Genomic DNA, 25,842 nt, shown 5'->3' with positions numbered 1-25,842 from the left:
GCTACTTCACGGTCAGGGCAGCTAGGATCTGGAACCAACTTCCAAGGGAAATGGTGCTGGCTCCTACCCTGGGGGCCTTTAAGACAAGGCTAGACAATCACCTTGCTGGGGTCCTTTGACCCCAATACTCTTTCCTGCCATGGCAGGAGGTCAGATTCGATGATCTGCTCAGGTCCCTTCTGAACCTACTAACTATGAAACTAAGATCTGAGGCATGTTGGTTGTGTATCACACCCATACCCAGGTTGTAGTAGCTAGAGCTGGGATGGCTAGAAACCCCCAGTGCCTGGCCGCTGGATTGAGGCATTATGAGTTGACATAGTTCAGAATGGCCTAAAGCAGCTAGAAACTTAACTAACTCAGAACCAAGCCCCCAGTCAGAGAAGACTACCATTTCCTTTGTGTGTCCCACTTCTCACCTGTGCCCAGCAGTTACTGAGGATTTTCTGAGACTATAGGATATACTGAAAAGATATGCATCTACTTGCACCAAAGCAGCACTAGCCCACTCTCCCATGCAGACTTCAGATGTACTAAAGATCTTTGACTTGCTGGATTCAGGAGCTGAGGCAGGTAGAAGTTAGATGTGTGGCAAATCCTGACTCAAAGATACAGCATTGCAAAAGGAGCAGGAGGTTATTACCCTAACTAGGCAAAATCAGACAACTGATACTGCAAAGTGTCATTTCTGCCAAGTCATGAGTTATTGACTGAATAAGTATTCCTTCTGCTTTGTTATTTTCAGAGTTCAGAGTCAACATAACTCATTAATTTAGTGGAGTTATGCTGGGGATGAAGCTGGTCCTAGAGTTTTCTATGGGAAGCAATTCCCTTAGCCTTAATCCAGAATATGCCCCTTAAATCCACTAGCAGAAGAACCTTTCTGTTCTCAATGCAGAAAGACCAATACTATGAAACTGAGTTAAGTGAAGAATGACTGCTGGGAATCCCAAACACAAGCATTAGCTAGGGAGTCCCATTCAGTGCAGTCCCAGACAGTGGGAGCCTAAGGAATTCACAGGGTTCACGGGCCAGATCTTGACTTTCTCCTGGGGAAGGTCTAATCAAGTTCCCCACTGTGGAAGAATTCAGAGGAAAATGCCATAAGAGAAATATCACAAAGATTCTAGGACCTGTACGGATATCACCAAGGAGAAGGGCAATCTGTCTCATGGCCTCTAAAATTGTGCATCTATGTCTTCTGTTTGCAGCTGCATACATGTACAATGGGCATCTGTGTGTCACACATGCAAGTATGCATTTAGAACTGTAGGAACAATTTTAGATGACTGAAATGATGGCTCAGTTGGTTAGCTGTTTCATCTAGCAAAAGTCTGTGTTTCAAGGCTACTGTTGCCAGAGAAGTCACAGATGTTACTTTCAGAGACTCCAAGCCCTACAATTAGCTTAAAAGATTGTTAGTGGCTGGTTTCAGTCCTGGTATTTCTCAGGTGAAATTAAGTAAACCTATCTGCACCATTACTTTTGCATCCTACCATGTACAGGCAGTCCTCAGACTTACAAAACAATTGGTTCCTGCAAACCATGTCTTACGCTGAAACATCATAACTCAGAACCAATTTTCCCATAGGAACAAAGTTATATATGGGGGATTGGTTCCAGTTGTATCCAGCTGGTAAGTCTGTTGTGGTGGGTGGGGAGGGAAGGGACGTGGGGGCACAGATCAATGCCCCCGCAGTGAGGGAGGGACTGGGGCTGGGACAAGCACTGCCCAGGGACGGGGTAGGGCAGCTCGTGCTGCTGAGTGCCACCATTCCAGGAGCTGCTTGTGTGGCAGCTTGTCCAGTGGCTCTAGCCACTGTTCCTGCCACCTGCCTGGGATGGCATGAGGCAGGGGGGTGTGCCCCAGGATCTGTGTGGGGTAGGGGCTGCACAGGGCTGCTCTCTGGGCAGAAGGCACTGGGAGCGGGCACTTTGGTACCCCTGCTGCTCACCCAGCTGGTATGGGGCCAGTGTAAGACTGAGCCACTGTGCTGCCTCTGCATAAGCAGCACACAGTGGCAGGAGCCAGATGGGTCTCCCTGCACCTCCCGGACAAGCAGCAGCTTTGCCCCAGCTGGACAAGCGATGGCAGGGCATGGGTGAGGGGGGCGTGTGCCACCCAAAAACTCGCTACAACCCCCCATAGCCTCCGCTCTGCTGTCCATATCACCCCAATCCAGAAGCACACACCCCCTCCATGCCCTGCTGCCGCTTGCCCAGCCAGGGTGAAGCTGCTGTTCATCTGGGAGGCGCTGGGAAGCTGGGTCAGCTCCTGCCACTGCATGCCACTTGTCCAGAGGCAGCAAAAGGGCTCGATCTCATGCTGGCCCCATGCTGGCTGGGTGAGTGGTGGCGGGGCATAGCCCTCGCTCCCAGCACCTTCTGCCCAGAGCAGCCCTGGCCCCGCCTGCCTTGCGAAGATCCTGGGGCACATGGCCCCGCCCCATGCCCTCCTGGACTGGTGGTGGGAACAGCGACGAGAGCCACTGGATGAACTACCACACAGACAGCTCTTGGACTAGCGACATACAGCAGCACAAGCTGCCCCACCCCCTCCGTGCACAGTGCTTGCCTCAGCCCTGGTCACCAATCCCTCCATCACTGCGGGGACATTGATCTGTCCCACCCACACCCCCTTCCATGCCCCCAAAACAGATTTACCAGCTGGATGCAACTGTGCTGCCTATCATAAAGGCAAAACCCATGTGGGAACCTTGAAACAGGGTGTCAATTTACAAATGTCATAAATGCCATTTGTCGTAACTCAAAAAGTCGAAGTTAAGGACTGCCTGTATTCCGTAAGCTGAAAACTTGGGTATACTCCATTTGAGAGAAAAAACAGTACCAGCTTCTAACCACACTGCTTCACTTACTTTTTGGGGGTTCGAAGGTCAAGGATCTTCTCCTGAATGTCTAAAGTAATATCGGAGGACTTTGTATCTGGGAGTTTGATTCTAATCTGAAATGACAGGTACAAGCAAGGCTGTGATTAGTTTTGCACTATTACAGTCCATAAGAAATAAGCAGCCTCCTTATGATCTATTTGATTCCAGAGTGACAAAGCAAGGCATTTGTAAGAGTAGAAAGAGGAAAAAATGCAAACAGTTGCTTTCAGCACATTTCTAGTGTTTACAGATACCCCTACCATCTGCAAAAACCCTGAGTTCAGAATGTACATAATGAGTATTTTGCATTCACTCTGGTGAGGCCCAGCATCATCCCAAATCAACTGGAGAAAGAACCCAAAGAAGTTTTGTCCCAACTAATTGCTGTAGAAGGGGAGTGTCCCTAATCATAAAGTAAAGGGACACAATCTGATACATGGGGTTGGACATTTAGTCCAACCCCCAAACCTGCTGCTCAAGGAAGGATCTAAACTTTACCTCAATAACAAGAGTCATACTGATGTGAGTATAACTTCCTGTGGGGGCTGCTCTTACATATGTTAGGTGTACACTTAGCCCATAGGTCAGTATGGATTGTCTAATGTTTGAATACAACAAGTCCTGAAGCAGCTGCATGCCTATGTGGCAGCACAGCACAGACAGTAGCAATGGCAGATTCACAGAAAGCTGCTGAGGAGATCTGCAGTCTCAAAGAAAATAACATAGCTTTGTAGTTATACACTGTGTTTGACTGAGACAGCAAGAAAGAGAGGAGGAGGCCAGAAGGGAAGGAATAGGAGAAGGGCATTCTGCTCACCAGCATATCCTCGCAGCAGGCTGTAGATGGGTCCTTCCTGCTCATCCCCAGGAAAATGTCCTCTGTTCCCACCTGCTGTTTGAATAAAATCTCATACCTGACAGAGATAAAACTAGTTATTGACCCCACGTGAAGCTCCACATCAAGGGAAAGCAGGCAACAAAGAGTAATGTATGTTTTCACCGGGAATGTCAGCCATCCCAGGTCAGCTGGAGCTCTTTGTTTCCCACTTTCTGGCATTCTACACTGATCAAGGGGACACCTCCATTGAAAATTTAGTCAGAACACCAGTGTCTCTCATAGTTGACTGAAGCACACAAGACGAGTATTGGGTCACCCTCTGCTCCTCAGGAGATGCTATGGTGCTATCCTCAGGATAGTGCTATGTCCATAGCACTATCAGGCTTTGCAAAGATAAGGGATAAGACAATGAAAATTGAACCATATGAATGTGATACTTATCTTTTATACAACAAAAACAGCCCCTCTGGGGAAAACATTTGAAACGAATGCTGTCAAGTAATCGTTCTACTAACTGTACTGTGTTCTTCTCCATCAGTCATAATATTCTCTTGGAACCTGAGAATAACATAGCTCTGTCTGCTACTTTTAATTATTTTCCATTTGGCAATTGAATTTTTTTCTCCAAATCAATCTGTCTAGTTCAGCATGCATATAATCTGGAATTATGAGTTCTCATTTGGTTGATCACTAATGAACAAGGAAATACAACTGAAGATTGTACTTAGGCTATATATTACTTCTAGAAAATTGAACAAAATAAATTCAAACAAAACAAAAGAAAATTCTCTCTGAATGACTGGTAGACGGAGCATACAGAAAGAGGCTCTTTTCAGGTCTGTAATGGACAGGCATGTACCACAATCCTAGTCTCTCAGTCAGTATAATATCTGTCTAATAACAGCTCTAGATCTACCTTTAAAGCCACCTATTTTCTTTTTGGGGCATGAAATACTACAAAAATTTATACGCTTATCTGTGCAACACAGTTCATGATTGCCCAGGGCTGAACAAAAGCTGGCCCTCCCAAAGCAGAGACTGAATAGCTTAAGATTTTGGTCCTTTTTAGCTTTGGACAAACATATCTTATGCCAACAGGTCAAATAAAGAGGGATAAAAAAACCTCACAGGTCACATCCAGATGAGCCTCCTCATGCCTCTTGCCGCATCTCAAAGCATTTTGAGATGCGGCAAAAGGCATGCTGGGAACAAAAAAACATTCCCCGCACTGCATATTTGCAGCATGGGCTCAAAATTTGATACCTGGATATCCGTGTATCAAAATAAAACACAGGGGTTAAAAGCGGGTAACCCAGGAGCCAGTCCTCCCAAGAGACACTCTGATTTCTGTCCAGAGCATCTCTATGTGCTTCTGCTGCCCCCGACACATGAGGCATGCACCCTTAGCCTGCTGGGGCAAGCAGAAGAGCAGGGCAAGGACCCTGCGTGACTGAGACCCTGGGCGCTGTCCTGGGTAAGTTAGGGACATGGTGGTTTGCGGCTGTAGGTGATGTGAGGAGTGGTGGAGGGATGTTGGGGGTTGTGAGGAGTGGCAGTGGGGTGGGGATATGTGGTCTGTGGGTGGGCTTGTGGAGGGGCTTGAGCAAGGGCTGCCACACACCTACAACCCACCCACCTCCTGCAGCAGCAGCAGCCAGCGTGGCTGTGGTCCAGCTACAGGGACAGCTGGCAGCAATGTGGTGCGGTGTGACCTGGGCTTTGTACATGCTGAACGGACCTTCCTGGCCAGAGCCGCCTTCCTGGTCAAGTACAGGGCCCACTTGGCCAGGGCCAGAAGGAAGTTGACCAGGTCAGGACTTGGTAGGGCCATGGATGGGGTGACCAAAAACAAAAAGGTGGGGGCTGAAATTCAATCAGAACATCAGGAGGAGGTTCTGCAGGTAGAGGCAGGGGGGCTGCAGCTTGGCACACTTGAGGGTCATGTGCGCCAGGGTCTGCCTCTGCCCGCAGAAGGGACAGGAGGCTAGGCTGTCCATGAAGCTCGTCACACACACGCCCATGGCGACGGCTCCACGGAGAAGCCGCCAGCTGAGATCCCCAGTGACTTGTGGGATGAGGGTGGAGTACAGACTCAGCCACTGGGGTGCCCCAGCCACACCCTTGCCAAGCAGGCCCCACCACTTGGTGTCTGGGTAGGATGCAAGGGCAGACTGATCATGCAGCACACAAATGTGTAGAGGTGGTGGCGATGGACGGTGGAAAAGAGGACCAGTTTGGTGTCCTCCAGCCAGCTCAGATGGTGGAGCAGGGAGCACTGCAAAGCCAGGCGAGGTGCTGGCCCCACAACAAACTCTGGTGGGTTGGAGGACATAGGGGGATGGGGATCGCCACAGGACCTATTCAACAAGGGCAAGGGCATTGGGAGGTAGTGCAGATTTCACCTCCTGGGCCAGATGGCAGGTTGCACATGTCATGGGTAGACCCATGCACTGGGACAGCCAGCACGGTCCACCCACTCCTGTCTATCATAGTCCATGAGGTCTCCAACACGGGTGACACCACCCCAGAAGCTCCTGGGAGCAAGCAGCCATGAGCTGCTTGCCAGGGCAGGTTTTTATACTCCAACTCCCCCTGGCTGCAGATCTGGGGGGAGCTGGGCAGGGTTATTTTGCCTCAAGTGGCACATCTTGCCCCACAACAAAATGCATGTCCAGCCATGCGCGCTGAGGCAAAAATCCCTGGCTCAAATTTGTGCCACTTCTATTTGAGCTGCTGCAAGTGCACATGCCTGCATGTGTGGGTGCACCCACAGGTGGTAGTTTAAATAAAAAAGTATTCACTAGTGCACATAAATGCATAATGGAAGGTGATACAGAAGACTTTCAAAGATGTCCTACAGTCTAAGTTTAAAGGGGATTCATCCCAGTTTCTAGATCAGGCAACTGAATGGCAAAATAGATACTGACAAGTGGAAACTCTGGGTGACATCTTCAATCTGATGTATGTTACACAGGACAGCTAACTTCAATTAAGCTAGTCTATATCAGCTGAGTCTGGTTTTTATATAATTTGACCATGTGGAGCTAAAGGATTTTCCTAACTTTTTCAGGGCTCTTTACAACCAAATGTGCTTGATGGTATCTATTTGAAATTGTTTTACTTGAAAGAAGGAAAGGAGAAGTCTGTTAATATTTTTAGGATGCCCTTTTATAATCTCTGATTAAATACAATCCATGAGAAGGGTAACACTATTAGTCACATATTCTCCCAACAGTAGGTGTTTTCCTGTAAAGAACTCAATTCTTTGGGTTATCAATAGAAATACCCAAAATACAGTATAGAGTCATCAAGGAAATGGATCTCTTACTAATATGGGGAGCGGTAGCACCTGAACCCAGTTTGTTCCTGAAGGAACTTAGTTTGTCTGAATGCTAGTCAGTTAGGAGGCTGGTCTTCTTAAACCCTGTCTATAACAAGAATCTGACTCTACATTTTTGTTATGGGATTAGAGGGCCACCACAGGGGAGATAAACATCACACATAATTTGTTACTGTTTTGGAGGCAAGGCCAGTCAGCATACATCCATTCTGTTCTTCAGTGACACAAGCTTTTCAGCTGGGTGTACTTCACTCTAACCATGCTATGTGTTACATACAACATGCTTGGATTAGTGCTACTCAAAATCCTTGTACACCATCTCAGCTCTGTTACACTTACTCTGGTTGCTCCCTTGGGTCCCACGTATCATCAAACTCTAAACCTTCTGGTATCTCTTCTGTATTCCAGATATCTTTAGTATTTGTGAGAGTCATTTGAGAGGTGTCTGAGAGAGAGGTGAAAAAGAGAATGATACCATCCTATGTTAGAACAGAACTGATTTTTTTAGGATGGATGTGTTTAACCAGAATGTCTCTTTGACACAAAGTCTAAGTATTTCAGTCTCCTCAAAATTTAGCCAGAGGTAAATTTGGGAGGTTTGGAAAAAGAGGTAGATCTTTATTCCCATAAACCTAAATATCCTGTGTCCACCCATATGTGGAATGAGAAAGACAGACCTATCCATGCCCTTATGACTTCCAGAATGGCTCCTTACCTGTCCTTGCAAAAGAGCCATACTTGAAGACTACACGACAGCTGCAATTCCTGGCCATTTGAGCTGTCTGATTGTTTGATAGTACTGACTGTAAGAAAGATTTCATACCAATTCTGCAAAGACTTTATGACTTCCTTTTTTATTTCCTAGATAGCTTTCAAGGTGCTGACATCTGTTTATAAGATGCTAATGGGTTTTGGGGCTGGCAGTCTGAGAACGCACCTCTCTATGTGCTATCAATGCAGTTGTCATCTGAAGATGCACTTTTGCTATATTTTTAATATATATGTCTGAAGACAGGAGGCAGCTTTTGCAATAAGGACTTGAATGTGGAATCTACTTTGTTCCTTATCTGTCAAAGCTTGAGTCTGTTCGTCTTCAGGGCACAGATTACTGCTTATCTCTTCTCAAGTGTTTGCTTAAATAGATTTGTTGGCTTTTGCAGATGGGGGTGATGGGGAAGGAAGTTTAGGGTGGTGTCTAGGATTTCTTGGTGGGGTAATATCTTTTAACTGTGATGAGGTGTACACACTGAGTTCAATTCAGTTTACTATGTGAAAATCCTTTCATATAATGCCTTAAAAAACAAGCTCCTACCTGCTCTCTGTGAGCATTAAACATTCCATTTTTCAGGGACGTATTCGGTAGCCGCGTTGGTCTGAGACAAAAAGAAATGCAAAACTCTAGAACTCTTGGTTCAGAGATGATAAACCAACTAAAAAATTGAAAAAAAAAAAAGATCTTTTTTCTGCAAGCTTTCAGGCACACGTGCCCCTCTTAGTTGGTCTAATAAAAGGTATCATCATCTCTGAACCAAGAGTTCTAGAGTTTTGCACTTCTTTTTGTCTCAAATCAACACGGCTACCAAATACATCTCTAAAACATGGAAGATGCAAAATTTTAGCTGATTTTGAATTTAAACTTCATTACTGAACAACAAGAAAGATTTCTATACCTCTCTGCCTTTCTGCCATCTGACACCAGTAGGGAAGGAATCCTGCCTTATCTGCACATCAAAGAGCAACTCACAAAGACACTGTCGTGGACCTAGAGGAACTGACTTCCACCTTCAGCTTCCTCTGTGCAAAAATGAAGTTTATTTTCTATCTATGAGAACTTTTTAGTATCTTTAATTTTCCCTGAGCCTGAGGAAGGGTGCATGTGCCCAAAGGCTTGAAGAAAAAAAATAAATATTTTTTTTGCAATTTCTTAGTTGGTTTAATGAAAGGTATCATCTCTGAACCAAGAGTTCTAGAGTTTTGCATTTCTTAAATATTCCATGGTACTTTTTAGGAATAGAGGGTTTGCCCAACTTTTCCTCTCACCGTACAACCAGACAGTGTGCTGCATTCTCTGACTGTCACCTGTCACCTGTCACTTTAAAGGTAGCTGCATTTCAATGCCACTGTATATAGTATGCTTCCACACTTCAGGATAAAAGTGCTATATAACATAGATTTAAAATACTGTTGCTTTCAGCCCAAAGAAAAGTAACCACTCTCTCAGCTCAGGCAAGCTCTGTCAGTGGCAGCTGCTACAACAACCATTTTAATTTGTTAATGTTACAGTAAATAAAAGTCTTTGCTGTCAGCCTTCCTCTACAGCTTACCAGTGGCCTCTGCTTTCTTTGCTGGTCCAATATTCCCAGGACTCATGATATTAACAGAAGAAGAATATGACTGCAAGAAACAAACAAACAAACAAAAAGCAAAAAACCAACCAAATACAGATGCTCAGATGAGTTTCTAGATAGATCATTTCAATAGTCCTAAAAATAATAGCACTTTGGGTTTATGGACCACTTTTCACCAAAGAATATCTACATTATCTGCCCACATCAGAATACTTTACCAACTTCAATTAAACTTTTACAACTCCTCTGTCCCTATTTTAGAGATGGAGAAAATGAGGCACAGGGAAGTTACATCATTTGTCCCAGGTTGCACGAGTTGGTAGCAGAACTCAAAGGCCCATCTTGGGTTTTGGTATTCTAACCATTATAGATACACATCTTCACTTGCCCTCATTATTGAGTAGCCTTGATGTGCCAGATTTAAATAAGAGCCCATGGTTATAACATTATAGGCACATACAAGCACTCTTCTGATGGGACAACTAGGAAAATGTTTACACTTGGCCTGCCATAAGAACGTTGAATATCAATTTTTATTTATTACATGCAAATGTAATCACAGCATTCAAAGAGTTTTCCATATGAGAGGTCAGGCAAAGCAACCTCAATTATCTTAGATTATGAGTCATGTTGCTAGCAGGCAGTAAGTGTGCAGCATTTTTATGTAAATGAAGGTTTCTTAGTTTGATAGTTTCTTAGTTTGATGCAGAACCTTAAACCAAATCTAAAGAAAGATTCTAAATTACCAACCAGATTGATTCAGGCTTCATGGGCATCACTTAGGGCAACTCTCCATTTTTGGCACAAAAGTGTCATTTATGTTATTAATAAGCTATAAACAAATGAACTTTAAAGCTGGAAACTTTCTTTACTGACAAGCCATTAAAGAATACTACTGAGTGCAGACAACAAACAGAAAAATTGTGAGAAACAGTTGGAGAAGGGGGGGATTCATAGCCACTGTCTACAGGAGGCAGGTCTTGAGGGATATGCATGCACTCTCTTGTACTAAATAAGGAGGCTGTCTGGCCAGCCAGTTCACTCTCACAGATGGTCTTTGTGGACTATGTCACAAGACAGGAGTGAGACAGTTCTCAAGTTTATCAGCTATGCCATATACAATATGTACAGGACTGTAATAGGGGGACTGCTCGGGGCCAATCCAACCGTGGCCCGCTCACCTGTTCTTGGGACAACTGCCCGCCTCCTCAGCTGCCATGCCTTGATCTTAATAAGTAATTAATAGTCGTAATTAAGCAGGAGGCTGCCCATTTTCTGCTACACTGCTAGGGGGCACTATCTGCAGCTCCACTGCTCCCCCACACCGCAGCCCAAGCCTCACAGATGGAATCTAGGTGTTCTCATCATCACTGGCCCCACACTGGGCCCCAAATCCTCCTGGTTGAACCCCAACCTAGAATCCTTTCATCAGGAGGCCTCATCCGCCTTCATACAGGCTATATCACTCCCTGAAACCATTTTCTTCTCTTGGGTGTGGTCCCCTCCTGGGACCTTCGGCTACCAGCCCTAGCCCACTTCCAGGCCAATCAGAACTCCGGGCCCTTGGGCATCCCTCACGGTGGGCCCCTGGCCCTTTTGACCGGTCTGGTCCTGGCCCCAGCATGGGCCAGTCGAGGGTAATCTCTCGATCAGTCAGAGTCTTTAGCCCCTCACTCCCTCCAGGGGTCCACCCTCTGGGCTCAGATGTCACCAGGATGTGCTCATAGGCCCGAGATGTAGGACCCCACCTAGGTTCCTCCCATCAGGGAGCCTCTGCCACTGTCATACTGGGCCACATCTCCCTACCACCTGTTCCCCTTCTGGGTGTGGTCCCCTCACTGGGACCTTCAGCTCCTCTAGCCCCAGCCCACCCCCGGGCATCCCTCTTGGTGGGCCTCCTTGCCCTTCTGATCCTCCTGGTCCTGGCCCCCACCTGGGCCAATCAGGGGAAGTTCTGGCAGGCCTCGCTGTATGACCCATACTCTTTTCCCAGGGTCCCTGTCACAGAGCACTCAGGTGCCCTGTGCCTGAAAGCAGAAAATAGCTCGGGAGAGACCCTAGTGGCAAGAAGGGGGAGGCCCAGCTGTCAGTTACCAGGGCAGCCAGGGTAAGAGGTGCTGGTTGCCAGGACAACCACCGGGAAGTCAGCTGACAGGAAAGGGCAGGGCCTGGCCCATATAAGCCCAGGCAGGAGGCCAGTTCCCCTCTGGCCACAGAGGGAAGAGGAGCTTGGCTAGTACAGGTGGAGAGGAGGACTCTGACTGTGTGAGCATCCCTTGGTCGCTGCTGGGGTTGGAGTGTTTTCCTGGTAGGGATCAAAGTTGTTTGGCCAGACAGCTCAGTTTTTTTATGTTATAGCCCAGGGGCTTTGTGTTTTTGTGTTTGCTGTTTTAACCAGAGGACCAGGTGAGGCTATTAGGGGTTGGAGGAGGCCTCATAGGGGCTCCATGGGAGTGTGGGGACCTTGGCGCCAGAGAGGGCGCAGCATTTGGGGTGCATTAACTCCAGCCCCAGAGCGAGGGGGCAGTGAGAAGTCCCAGAGCAAGATGGGCAGTGAGGAGCCCAGAGAGATGGTGGCGAGGAGCGAGAAGCCCCAGAGTAAGGGGGGGCTGCGAGAAGCCCCAGAGTAAGGGGGGGCTGCGAGAAGCCCCAGAGTAAGGGGGGGCTGCGAGAAGCCCCAAGGGGCTAAAGGAGAGGGCCAAGTCACAACAGGGCCCAGGTCAAAATTATGTCAGTACCAGCTGCAAGGCTTGGGCTGTGGTGTAGGGGAGGAAAAGGAGCTGCAGATAGCACCCCCTGGCACCAGGGTGCATGAAATGGGGCAGCCTCCTGCTAATTGCATCAACCAATTAATCAATTAAGATCAAGGCATGGTAGGTGAGTAAGCAGGCGGTTGGCCCATAACAGGAGGGCAGAGTCACCACTAGAAAGGCTCCAGTAGCAGTACTCCTGTCACAGTCCCCCTCTCTGGGTCCTCCTTCACAGATGTGGGGAGCTGGGGTCCTCAACACCATGACTGGTGCCTCAGGGTCTCACAGGGGGACTCTCATTCCTCCCCTGGGCAGCAAGTCATGGTGATACTACAGATGTTATCTTTGACCCACACTCTGCCTCCCAATGGTGGAGGACTTATTGGGGTCAGGACTAAGCTCTCTCTCTTTCTGGCTGAGCCCCCATTCTCCCTTCACTGGGCTCCACATCACACTGCCCCCTCACACTGGGGCTTGGGTGTTATATTTGACCCAAACTCTGCCTCCCAACATTGGAGGACTTACTGGGGTTAGGACTCAGCTCTCTCGCTGGCAGAGCCCCCTGTTCTTCCCTCACTGGGGCTTCTCACGCTGCCCCCCTCACACTGGGACTTCTCATGCTGCCCCCCTCTACTTGGGGTCTTGGGGCTTCCATCCTTTGGGGAGGCTCAGGTGGCCATAGCCGTGCCTGGCCCCAACTCTCCCCCTCGGGGTCTCCAACCCCTGCAGGGCTCAGTTAGCCTCAGCCATACTTGGCCTCCAACTCCCCACTCTCCTTCTTGGGGCTTACATCCCCACAACTACCTCCAATGGCAAGCAACCCACCCAAAGATAAGAGCTAGGGGTCAAGGCATCCCGACCCACCTTTCACCGGGGTGATCACTGGCCTGGCATTTCCTGGGGGCTCCAGTGCCACTGGGAGCCCCACCAGGCCACCCACTCTTGGCAGGGTGTAGTTTTAGGACGTACCCAGGACCAGGAGCCTCCTACCATCCCCTACAGCTCCTCCCTTACCTCTGGATGAAACTCAGCAGCCCTCTGGCCAGGCAGTGTTATTGCCTGGCCTGCAGCACCCAAACTGCCTTGTTTATATGGGAAGCCCTGAACCTAAAATGGCTGACCTCATTAGGCACCTGGCAGCTGCCAGCTCCAGAGCCTTAAAGTGGCAGGCATACACAGTGCCCTGCCACAAGGACACTAGGAGATCTTTAAAGAACTGTGAAGCCTCCTGGAGGACCTGTCTGTAAGTCCTGATTCTCAGGAGCCTTATGGGCAGAACAGATACAGATGCATATCTCTGCTAACTCCAACTGAAGATAGCAACAATGGTATAGCAAAATAGACTTTTCTAATTCTCACAGTTGTTTTAGTCCCAAGATGAACTGTTATAAAAGAATAGAAAGATATTTATCTTGGTGATTCAAGTTATTAATTTTAGAATGATTTAGCCCTTCCTAAATGCAACTCTTTCAGTATATCTGTTGTATTTGAAGAACCAGGTATCTCTATAATTCATCAACCCCTCACACAGAATTAGTAGACTCAGTCATCTCTGGATTATTTTAGATTTTATTAAGAAATTGCTTGGTAACTTTCTACCCTTCTTACCAGGTACCTTATACTTAGCAGGAATTGCCTCCATCTCAAGCAGACTCTGAAGAAAAGGAGGGGCAAGCCTCTCTGGGGATTATTTCTGCTACATAGTTTCATTTTCTCTGAACTCACTGTCTCTTCTGTTCCCAAACTTCTACTGTTCCTGGGGCATCTACATGCTTTTCTGCCTCTGGAGGCTGATACCATATCCTAAAATATTGCTGCTTCAATATGTTCAGTTTATGAAAAGGCTTTCAGGGCTTGATTCTCTTTTCACTTGCCCTAGTTCAAGGCAAAATGATTCCCCTCTGATCAGTGGAGGGACACCATCATAAAACTAGTTCCCAGACTTTTCAGTTTAGTGGGAAATGCACAGGGGCAGATCCAGGGGGAGCAGGTGCAGTGATGGAGTTGCATCCCACTTTGATTCTCAGTCCACCCAAAGTTTAAAGCCAACTGCCTGGCAGTGGTAGTAGCATTTCTAGTCAGGCAGGGCTGAGAGAGTCAATTGATTTCATGACTCATTATAATCTATCTTATCCCTTCTAAACTCTTTACTCCACAGCTGCTAACAACCCTGTCTCCTTTTTTAATTATCTTAATGTTCCACTAATTAAATTATTCTTTCTTCTGCGATCTTGCTGTTAGCTGCTCTTAGTAACATATATATGTGCACCAGTATATCATTCCATATCAAATCAGGACTGATAAAAGGAAAATAGACATTATCAGCAATCAACTTTTTTTGACTGGTGTAGCCAATAATGTCGCTAATACATGCACGCAGCCAGGAATGCAGACCTGTGGCTTAGAGAACAGTGTCTGGCCTATAAGTCTGTAGAGGGGAAGGGACATAGCGGGGCAGATTGAGGTAAAAATACAAAACCCTTACACTGAAGAAACAATGAGGTAGCCCATCCAGTATATCTGCTATCCATAAGAATTTCAAGTTGGCTCCTAAGTGTCTGGTTACTCCTTAATGTTATGTTTTTCCTGGTTATTGATCAGTTTCTTGAGATGTTCCAAACCAGATAACCTCTTGTCAATAGAAAAGACAATTATCTATGCTATTAAAATAATGCTTTGAAGAAGCTGAACTGAGGGTATAAAAATCTGTAAAAGCAGCAACCTGTGCACTTCAAGAGAAGAAATCTCTCTGACATCATCTGCTGTTGTTCTTGAGAAGCTGGATGAAACAGATCATCTCTCTTCAAGGATTGTGCTAAGAATTTTACCTGTCAGCATTGGAACCTGAATGCCTTGGACTGGTGAGACCCCCAGCTCCCGCTCTCTCTCTCTCTTTCCTCATTTCTCTCCAGGCATAGATTTCTGAATCCAAATTGTATTAGTTAAGCTTGAGCTATGTTTCCCCAAATACTTAGTGAAACCAGGGTAGTATTGTAACTGTTTGTGTTTGTTCTCCTTTGCATGTCTATTACTACTAGTACCATTATATATATTTCATATAGTTAGCAATAAATAACTTTTATAGTCAAACTGGTGCTAACCGGGTGTATTTTTCCTTCTTTACTTTTCCTTCCACACTTGCTCTGCAGCAATGCTTCTTTTATCTAAGCTAAAAATCCCTGTGAAGCCCAGAAATACTGTGGGGTCTGCTCATCAAGAGGCTAACACTACTAGGGCAGTTAGGGCAAAAGATTGGGACGTGCTGAGTTTGAAACAGATACGGGATCAGCTTGTACAGGCTGATTGACCCAGTTTGGCTCAGACGTGCCCTAATGAACTGAATGCTGGCCCATGAGGGTGTCAGCTGGACACCTAGCTGGATTCAGAGGTCTTCTGTTTACCTGTGTGCTTGTGTCTGACTGCAGTTTATAGCTGCTCTGATAAACTGATTCTTGGCACATGGGGGTGTCGGCCTGTCCATGCTGATCAACCCAGCCGGGTCAGGCGCGTCACATTAGAGAGTGTGTGTGTGTGTGTGTGTGTGTGTGTGACTGATTTGGTGACTGGATGAACCCAGCCCCATAGAAACTGAGTCCTGCTCCATTGGGGGTGACCACTTGCAGAAGGGAGATATACAGCTCCTTATAGAAATACAAGTAACACTAGCAGCACATTGATAGAATTACAAAGACCCTAGAAATGTATCCCTAATAAAGAGCACACCCCAAAGTGATGGACAAATCTTGTAACAAGTTGCACCAATTGATAAATTTAATTTGGTACAATGTTTCTCTAGCCTTAGTCTGTACAGGGGTTCAAGCTTTAAGCCAAACCATAGTCACTCAAATCATCCACTCTGGCCTTCAGGGCCACTTGCCAATAGAGCTTTAAAAAATTGTTTGAAACAATGCTACTCAAGGAGAAAAAGACCTTTCCAGGTGGTGGAAGTTAGTTTATCTATAGTGAATCAAACTAACAAATTGTGGCTCATGTGGTTACTGTTAGTGCCACTTCCCATGTCACCCTATATCCACTGGTTTCTGTGGGTCTTGGAGTAAGTAAAGGTGTTGTGATGTACCCATATTACCATCATCAGTGGGCACTTAAGCAACAAAGAAAACTGAGGACTGTTAATATCAAGGGGTATGTATGTGAGGACCAGAATCTTCAGGCACAAGATGAATGCCTGTATGAACAACATGAAGTCCAGCACTGTACCTTTGATTTCATTAGTGAAAACCACTCTGTTGTAGTATATATTGGAAAGGGATGCGTTTGTGTACGTACTCATTGTCCATATGTTTTGATTGACCATGAAATTTTGTATTTTCTGTCAATTGATGTTTTTGTAATTTTTCATCAGTTAGTGGTTATGATTTTACATATTTTGTGCCCCGGTGGACTGTTCAGTCTATCTAAGCTAAACCATGGCTATAATCAGGATATAATCCCAGTGCAGATGAGACTAAATTTGCCACTTCTGTAGCAAGTTTTGTCTCACTCTGATCTATATGCTATACTCCAATCTATTAAGAAATACAGTCAAGAAACTGTGGTTCAAATCAAACATAACAAAAAAGAAGTAATGACAGTAGTACTTATCATAGTAGTATTGTCAGTACAGAAGTACTGACAGTAGTAGTAGTACTGACAAAAGGTCTGGAATGCTGGACAGCATTCTTGGTGGGAAACTTTAATTGGATGGAGTCTAACTGCGTTGGGATTTTTTAATCTAATATTACATCCTATTGTTGTTTTGCTTTTTGTACAAATGATATTGCTTATGTTCATGATTTTATTGGGTTGGAAATGAAGTGCCATATATTTTAGACTAAAATGCTATCAAGCTCAACAGCTGCAAAAACTATATTATGACAAGCTCTTTCAATAAGCAGGATGTCAGGCAAGCCTGGGGTGAAATGTTCATTCCCTGTGTGAAGAGGTCAGCTGATGGCTGCAACCGATACAGACCTTGAGCAGCAGGGGTAGAGTTTCATTACCAGAAACTCTATGCCTGACTTCCATGCAGTGATGGCATAGGTAATTAGAATTGATAGATTTACAAAGCCCCTAGAGACATATCCCAAATAAGTGAGTGCACCCCAAAGTGATAGGCAAATCTGGTAACAGGGGGCCACTGATTCCAATCTCCCCAAACAAAGTCATCTTATGGATGGCCTTCTGTTGCTCCACCAGCCTCTCAAGCATCAGATATGTGGAGTTCCACCGAATCTCCACATCTTGCATGATTTTGTGCTGCAGGATACTCAGCTCTGCCTGTTTGTCCTTCAGCATCTTGCCCCCCTTGATGCTGTGGTGAAAGTAGCCTACCACCTTCCTGCATTTGGACATAAGCTTGCTGGTGGTGCTGGCACTGTCACTGAGAGCCTGTCCCCCTCCAAGACATCCCTGACAATAAGGTGGAACTTGTGTGCCACACAGCAGATGCCAAAGTTGGCATCATGGACAGCCTTCACCATATTGGCTCCATTGTCGGTAACCATGAACCCACGGGTGAGCTTGCCCTGCCCACAGTCACCCCTGCAACAAGCAGTTCATGGCCTTCATGATCTCTGTTGCCATGTGGGACTCATCTATCACCTCAGCTTGAAGAAGAGCCCACCGACGGCCTAATTGGTTGCACCAGTGCCCTGTGAGGGACAGGCGTGCATGATCTCCACCCACGCTGCTCCAGATGTCTGAGGTGAAGTGTAGGGCCACCTGTGGACCTACCTTGCACAGCTCTTCCCTCAAATACTCCCTCCATTCCTCATACAGGGAGTGCACCACCATCCTGCTGAAGGTGGTTTGTGCAGGCACTTGGCATGAAGGGGCCATGAGCTGCCTGAACCCTGACCACTCAACTAAGGAGAAGGGCTTGCCATCCATAGCAAGCATCTCCCCAATGCTCTGGGTGATCTCACTTGCCTTTGCAATGTGCCCTCCTTTCTGTCCGCCTTTCTCCCATTGTTCCAGGGTGGCCTGCCTCTGCTTTGGGGGATGGGAGCTTTGTAGTGAGGGGGACTTCTTTTTGGGCATGCTCCCACTGGTGCCAGGCTGAGGAGGAGCAATGGCAAAGGGCTGGTGCCTGAGGAGATGCATCAGCATCCCTGTGGTGCTCATGTTTTGTTCCATTGCCCCGGGTGGTTTTGGCTTGGGAGTGCAGGCAGATAGCATATGTGGGATCATCTGCCACCTCAAAATGATCCCAAACCACACTACCTGCTCGCTTCTGGGATGCGGGTGCATGTGCAGATGCCACTTTTTCCCCCTCCTCAGCAGGCAGAGACACAGGAATAGAAGGAGTGCACTCAGCTGAGCCACTTGCCTCCGCACCCTCTAGCTCAACACCTTATAGGGAAGGAGACCTGGCTCTAGGGGAAACTTAAGGGGTGTGGAGCACCACCTCAGATTACTCCCCCTTGTTCCCCAGAATTTCCTTTGCTATGGCACTCAGATCCAGCTCTAGCTCTTCCTCTGGCACTGGAAGGCTCAGGATGGGAAGTGAAATGGAGGTGGAGGAGACTGTCATGCCGGTGCTGCTGTTTGTTATCATGGTGGTGGTGGGGCGGTGTGACAGGGTGCCATCTTTGGCTGCATTTTTCTTTTTCTGTCTCTAAATAGGCCAGTGAGTGTGCCCCCATCAAGTCTTGCTGAATTTTCCTTCTCTGGGGATCAGCTCCCCCAGCTTACTCACCTGCCATGACTCGGTGTTACTTGGTTTTCAAAAAAAGGGGGGGGGGGGGGGGGAGACTGACCCACAGGTTCCCAGAAAGGCTCCAGGCTTACCACCTGTAGGATAATGGGCTGTTGCCTTAAAGGCTGGAAAAATGCACACTCCTACCTCCCCTTGACATGCCCTGTGATGACTCTGAAACTCATGCTAAGCTCGGGCCTACTCACAAAAGTTAAAATACAGAATCCTGATGCTAACTGCATAATGCAAGAGGATGTGAGTTCACAGCTAGGCCATCTGAGAAAAAAAAATAATGAGGTATCTTTCAGCTTATCTTGCTGTATTCAGGATGATTTCAGGCAGGCTCCTGCTCCTAATTGTCTTGTGCGTAACCGTTAGCGTGTCCATGCAGGGTACCGCCGGACCCCCTGGTTCTCTCCTGCCACGACTTTGATCTTGTTAAAGAAATGGGGAGGAAAGAGATGTTGAGATAATTAGTACCCGCGGAAGGACCATGCTTGGTCTATTTCATAATCTAGGTGCTTTTTATTCTTCCTTTTACAGGGAACCAGGCGGAAGGCAGCAGCTCGGAGTTGTTCCTGGGATCACGCCCATGCTCTGAAGAGGATCTCTGGCATCTCAGTTGGGATGGTAAGTGAGGAGGCGTGTTTCGCCTGCTTGTGGCTGCAGTGAACTATCAGTCCACACAGGGTCCCCTCCGCATCCTCTGCCCTGCAAAGGGAGTCTCTGGGCTTCTCCATCTTATTCAAGTCCTCACCCGCTCCCCATAATCAAAGGAAAGTAGAAGGGAGAAGAGTTTTCTTTGTTCTCTCAAGTTTGGGCTCCCTGACGCTAATTACCTCATTAGTGGCTTGTTATGGGTGCTGCCCAGCCTCTTCTGCCGCGCAGCGCCAGTGTGTGGGTTCAGGAGTTGGCCTGCGGCCAGATCTCAGCCCCCAGCATCCCTCTCCCCTTGGGGTCCGGATGCCATGCCGGGTCTCTTCAGGGGTCTGGGCTGGTACCCCCCCGCCACCCCCTTTTGGCTTTCAAGTTGCCTCTCCATGTCCCAGTGCAGAAACTGCGGCTTCTTCCCACGCTGCGGCTCCGCTCTTTCCCACATTCACTGCCATTCCCGTGGATTCCTGGTAGGTGGTGCGTGGGCCTGCTGGTCTTGAGTTCCAGGATCCCTCAGCTCATGCTGACCCTGCATTGTGGATCCCTCCTCTTGGATCCTTCTCCTGGAGAGTCTCCCATGCAGCTCGTCTCTTGTCCTGTGGTACCCGAAGGCAACTTTCCCTAGAGAGCATCCTCTTCATATCCCTGGGTGCCGAGCCCCATTGGCTCTCTGTGGGCTTGGGGGCAGCTCCTTGCCCCACTGGGCCATAATCACTATCAGCTGCAAGATTTCTCAAGTAACAGAGCTTCGGTCTGGAACCCTGTTACAGTAACCATATGAAATGTCTATCCTTGATTAATTAGTATGGTAAATATTTCTTTTGCGATTAACACATGTTATATGCAGGAAGAGACATTCTCCATATATGATAGATATCTCCTCCTTATTTAGCCCAAGGACACATATGTTTTTCCTGGCTGTTAATCAGTTTATTGGTACATTCTAAACTGGATAACCTCTTGTTACTGAAGAAGGCAACTCATTCAAATTAGAAATTTCTGATATCCAGTAATGAGCAGGTTAATTAACAGGATTTTCCCATCAATTACTGCTTGGGACTCTCTCTTGATTTGCACAACTAAAAGAATGCTTTGAAGATATTAAGCTAAGGGTATTAAAAGTCAGTAAAACAGCAAACAGCGCGCACACTTCAACAGTGATAAATCTCTGACACCAGTTGTTGATGCACCCAACTTACTTGAGAAGTTGAAAAAAGACAGACCGCCTCTTTGTTGCCTGTTTTGATAAGAAATCATCACCTTATAGCTACTTACTGGAGTTTGATTTGGTTTGGGAATCACTTGACTTGATTTTAAATACTTTCAGTAAATAAAGCCTTTTTGTCATGCATTGAACAAGGTGTTGTTTCAATCCCTGGGCTAGTCCAGAATCCTAGGTTTTTATTTGCTAACACCCCATACCTTACAGATAATCAGCAGATGTTTTATAAATTTCTCTTTATGCTGGGGTCTCAGCCACTGTGGGCTTACCCCCTCTCTCTCTAGCTAGGCCTGTCAGTCAAAACCCACTCTGAGACTCCAGCCCTTTAACTTGCTCAAGCTCAAGGCCCTCCATTCCATACTCTCCACAACACCAGGTCTACTGGCCCTTCTACACTGCGCCCCTGTGGTCTCAGGCTGTTGGGACCTCAGCCCCCTCCAGCTTTGCCCCTCTCTCTGTAGTTCAGGCCTTTTGCCTAAGTCCACCCACTAGGACCTGGCTTCAAGGCTCCTATCTCCCCTTCAAGTGACTCTGGGCTTGTGGCCCTAGTGCTGCGCCCCTAGTGTGAGCCCTCTATCCCAGCACCCCTCAGTACTAATGAGGCCTCCTCCTCCCCTACAGCCTCAGCCATAAACCACTGACATTTTAACATTAAACATAAATCACAGGCTCCTATGGCCATATAATGAAAGTTAAAAAAAAATAAGAGAGGTAAAGTGCCTGCTTACATGTAATTGTGCTTCTGTCTCACAGAGTGGTGTATTCTTCCCAAGGAGGCTGCCACAACTGCTCCATAATCATTAGGAATCTCTCTCTCTACAGCCTCCCTAGCCTTCTCCACTTGTTTTATATGGTTCTGGCCTTCCCCTTCCTGTCACCTGACCAGCTGGCAGGGCTCAATCCTTAACCCCTGCTTGACCAGTCGGCTGCGCCTGGAAGGTTCTGGATTTAAAGGGGCCGCCCTATTTCTTCATAACAGGGCTAGGGTTCTCTGTTACAGGTGGGTTATGGCTGGCACTCTTGGAGGGGATGCAGACTGAGGCACAGGCAGTGGCACTGCTCTCCTTTTTTTGTTGCCTGTAGAACTAGTGGAAGCCTCATGACTGCTTGTTGTAGCAAAGAGGCTGCATCTCAGTTTGGGGGGGAAGGAACTTACAGCTCTTCCTCTACCCCTTCTTCTGCCCCTCCCTGAAGCCTTGCCAGTTGCCTTTGCAGCATGCTTCATGGTGTGTTTCATAGTGTCTTTACCTTGGTTTGCTCGGTCTATGTGTTCTTCTGTAATGTAATCTGATTTATGTAATATATGTAGATAATTGTCTATGTATGTGTATTTATGTAATATATGTATGTATTTATATATTTATGTAAGAAACAAAATATATAGATGTATGCATGTGTTCTTGTATAAATTCTATATTATAATATGCGGTATATGCTGTGCTTCCCTGTACAGTGAATGGAATGCACACGTGAGAGAAAGCATGGATTTCTTTTCTGGGGGCAAAAGAATCAAAAGAGGATTTTCAGGGAGGAATAAATTGAAAGGAATCAATGAATATAATAAAATGGCATAGAAAGAAAAGTTATTGATGAATCCCATTTGCTGGGCTAGCAAGTGGGAAATGAATGATAGCCCTCCTTTGTTGTCTTATGCTGCTAAACTGCTGGAAGATACAGCTCAGTAACTGACCCCAAGGCAGAAAGCAGCTCAGTTCCAACAAGGCTGCTTTTTATGCTGTTTTTCCATCCCTCCCCCAGAGCAGTGGGATTGGAAGGGACCTCAGGGAAGGATCACAGTCACTGGCCAGCTACACAGTCAATATCAGAGCAGCCCTTCCCCACTCTACTCCTACCATCTCCTTACTTTCTGTTTTCCTGCAAGCAAGCCCAGCTTCAGTTTCAAAACTTGCAAGGTTTTGAAACTTTCAAAACATTTTGAGTGCCCCCATTTCATTTTGAGGCTGTTTCAAAGCCTTTTGTTTCATTTTGATTTCGCTGTTTCAAGCTCAAAACAAGTCAAAGCAGAGTTGAAACGAAACAGCCAGCAAAACTTTGCACAGCCCTACTATGCACACCCTGAAAGAGGCATGGGGGGGCATGTGCTCCTTGGATTTGTGTGGGGGTGAGGGTGGGCTTCCCACTGTGGGCTCAGGGCCAGGGGCTGTGGGCAGGGGTGGGGTGGCTACAGGGTGGACTACAGACACCCCAAAATTCTCTGTACCACTCCCCCCAGCTTCATTGCTGCTTTCCACGCCCTGCCCACTTCCCTGCTGGAAAGAGGGTGGTGCAGCCCCTGGCCCTGAGCCCATCCTTGTCCTGTGCACAAATCCAGGAGGTATGTGCCCCCCATGCCTCCCCCAGGGGTATGTGCAGTGGTGGGGAGTCGCCGAGCCCCCTATACCTTTTGGACGAGCTCCATCCCATGCCCTGCTCTGTGCTGGCTGGGCAGTGCCTGCCCTTGCCCCACTCCTTCCTTCACTATGGGTGCCTTGATTTGCCCCCTGACCCCTTGCCTCCTCCACGCTCCTTCCCCGCAACAGACTTACTGGCTGGATGCTGCTCTCCAAGCTGCTGGGCTGCATATTGACTATTAGATCGGTATTGGCTGATATCACTGGTTAATAATAGGCCATTGGTATTGGCCAAAAGAAATCTTTATTGGTGCACACTAGGGGTGTGCAAATCGGACCCTATTCGATTTGGATTCGGCCCGAATCAAGGACAGTGATTCAATTAATTTATTCAAATCACTGTCCCTGATTCAATTTGGCCGAATCCCAATCTGAAGACTCAATGGACATAGACACAGCTTTAGAAGTTGTCTCTATATACCTCAAGGTACCAGCATGGCTTGTGAACACTGTGATGCTGGAGCAGATGGAGCATCCCACAAGAACGCCGGGGGACTCTCCATGTGCTTGGCGGCAAACCTGGAAGTAGACTGGAAGTACTTCTGATCCACTTCCAGGTCTGCTGGGGAGCGCGCTGGCCCCCTCCCCTCCTGTCCACCCCTCCCCAGTGCCTCCCTGGCTCTGCAATTGGCTGCACGGGCACAGGGGGACCCCGTGTCCCCCCAGACCCAGGAGGCACCAGTCACCGAGCCAGGGGGGAATCCCCATTGCGCTCCCTGGCAGACCTGGAAGTGAACCAGAAGTGCTTCTAGTCCACTTCCAGGTCTGCTGCCAACCGCACTGGGGAGCTTCCCGTGTTCTGTGGGACACTCCATGCGGCCCCAGCATCATGCGCCCCTGATACCTAAAGGCATGTAGAAATAACATTTAAAGCAGCACTGATTTCCAAATTTCCAAATCTTTCCGAATTGATTTGAAGGGTTCCAATTTGATTCGTAGTGATTAAAGGATCCTCTGATTCAATTCAGATTTGGAGATTTGGTCACCAAATTGAGCTGAATCTCCACCGAATCAAATCAGGGACTGAAGCTTCACACAGCCCTAGTGTGCACCTGGTAACATAGCTCCTATTACACAGTGCTGCAGGCTGTTTTTAGCTCTTGCTGCAAGCATTAACTCAGGTGCAGACATAAGTGTCAGTGAAGCACTGAATGCATTGTCAAGATGCTCAAGATGGCTAGATTTTATTTCATGAATCTGAAAAAGATGGACCTGAAAAAGATTCTCATGGCCACAGGACTAAAGGAATAAAATCTTCTCAGTAATTTTGCCTAGTGTACTGTGCTTTTAACACCTGGTGTATGATACAGCAAATTCCTGCATGTTCCAAGGGAGGTCTGTTGATTTTTCCTTCAATCAGGGGTGACGCGTAGGGAGTGCACACAGGTGCACATGCACCCCCTGAGTATGGTGGTACATCCCCTGCAAAAAGGTTGCTGCTCACCATCCTGCCGCCGACACTGCCAGTGGCGTGTGCAGGTGGTCCACGATCGCCCTTGGGCACCGCCAGTGTTGCCGGCGGCACCTGTGGGTGGTTGGAGACCCCGGTCAGCCTTCAGGCCCCCCGGCTGTTACCAGTGCCAGCAGCATCTGTGGGAGCTCCCAGCTTACCACCACTGTGCTTGCATTGCCCCCAGCACAGCCGTGCCCTCTCAGCAAACAGGTGGCACGTGCCGTTCATGCCTTCAATCATAACTGGAGCGACATAGCCCTGGGCCCCTAACGTATTAGTCAAGCTGTTACTTTATTTTAACCTGAGAAACATATGTGTTAGGGCCTTGTTACACATTACACTGTGAGCTTCAAATATCTCGTGGGTGTTAGTGCTAGCTTGAGTGTGGAGCAGTCACATTTCAGGCCACAGGGGCCTGGAGGACTGAAAGGTAAGAACCGTTCTCCTCCAATTCCGAGCTTCTCCCCATTACCTGTGTCATGTCCAGGGAAGCAGGCAGGGAAGGACTAACCTGCCTGCCCCAACTCTTGCCCCCACTGCTGGGTTACTGCTGGTCTCCAGACTGAGCCGGGCCCAGAGAGCAGCGGTGGCAGCAGTTGGACAGGCAGGTTGTCCCTTCCCTGCCTGCTCCCTGGGACCGAGAGGACTGCGCAGGCAGCCACAGGTGAGTGGGGCGGAGAGCAGGGAGCCGGGCAGGCCGGGGGAGCCCGATCAGGGCCGGCGAGGGCAGGGCCGCTGGCACGAAGGTATCGCCTTGGGGTGCCGCTCCGCAGTGCAGCACGAGCGGGCGGCCCAGGGCACAGACCCCGCCCTGAAGCCGCAACGAGCGCTTCAAGGCAGGTGAGGTGCGGGGCGCGGAGCTCGCAGCCGCCAAGTCAAGGCCCCTCCCGGCCACGTAACGTGCGTGTCCGCGCCTCACCCCATCGTCGCTGTCGGTGTCCGCAGCCTCCCCCTGCGGCGACGCCAGTAGCTGCGCCAGGCATCGCAATGAAGAGACCGACGAGGCCAAGTCCGGGCCCGCCTCCATCCTCGCCTGCAGCCCCGCGCTGCCTCCGACCGCGTCCTCTGTTACCATGGCAACGCCGCGCGCTCCTCCCCCCGTGTGCCCTCGTGAGGGCGGGGTCTCGCTCTCAGCCAATCCCGCGGAGCCTGATCGCAGCGGCCTTCAACTCCGCCGGGAGAACGACATAGCAGCTAAGGTAGGCTGTGATTGGGGGAGGCTAGTCACGTGCGCAGGCGTG

General features: G+C 48.0%; 1 protein-coding gene and 1 long non-coding RNA gene across 2 annotated transcripts in view; one reads left to right on the top strand and one right to left on the bottom strand.

Moving 5' to 3' along the window:
* PIH1D3 (PIH1 domain containing 3) overlaps window positions 1-25,691 on the bottom strand; it is a 29,821-nt gene extending 4,130 nt beyond the window's left edge. Inside the window, exons 1-5 of the mRNA XM_019540305.1 lie at window positions 25,521-25,691; window positions 9,391-9,460; window positions 7,406-7,511; window positions 3,706-3,802; window positions 2,877-2,962 (exon numbers count right to left, since the gene is read on the bottom strand). Of these exons, the coding sequence (XP_019395850.1) occupies window positions 2,877-2,962; window positions 3,706-3,802; window positions 7,406-7,511; window positions 9,391-9,460; window positions 25,521-25,676 (515 nt within the window). The 5' untranslated portion in view covers window positions 25,677-25,691. The remainder of the gene's footprint in view (window positions 1-2,876; window positions 2,963-3,705; window positions 3,803-7,405; window positions 7,512-9,390; window positions 9,461-25,520) is intronic.
* Window positions 18,977-24,383, top strand: LOC109313648. The gene is made up of 3 exons (XR_002102110.1): window positions 18,977-19,116; window positions 21,785-21,787; window positions 24,370-24,383. It is a non-coding gene; the product is annotated as an uncharacterized LOC109313648 (long non-coding RNA).
* Window positions 25,692-25,842: the final 151 nt, after the last annotated feature.

The sequence above is a fragment of the Crocodylus porosus genome, unplaced genomic scaffold, assembly GCF_001723895.1.
Source record: "Crocodylus porosus isolate Cpor-Errol unplaced genomic scaffold, CroPor_comp1, whole genome shotgun sequence".
Classification (NCBI taxonomy): domain Eukaryota; kingdom Metazoa; phylum Chordata; order Crocodylia; family Crocodylidae; genus Crocodylus; species Crocodylus porosus.
Note: the sequence above shows the minus strand (reverse complement) of the source record. Positions and strands in the feature narration are given on the sequence as shown.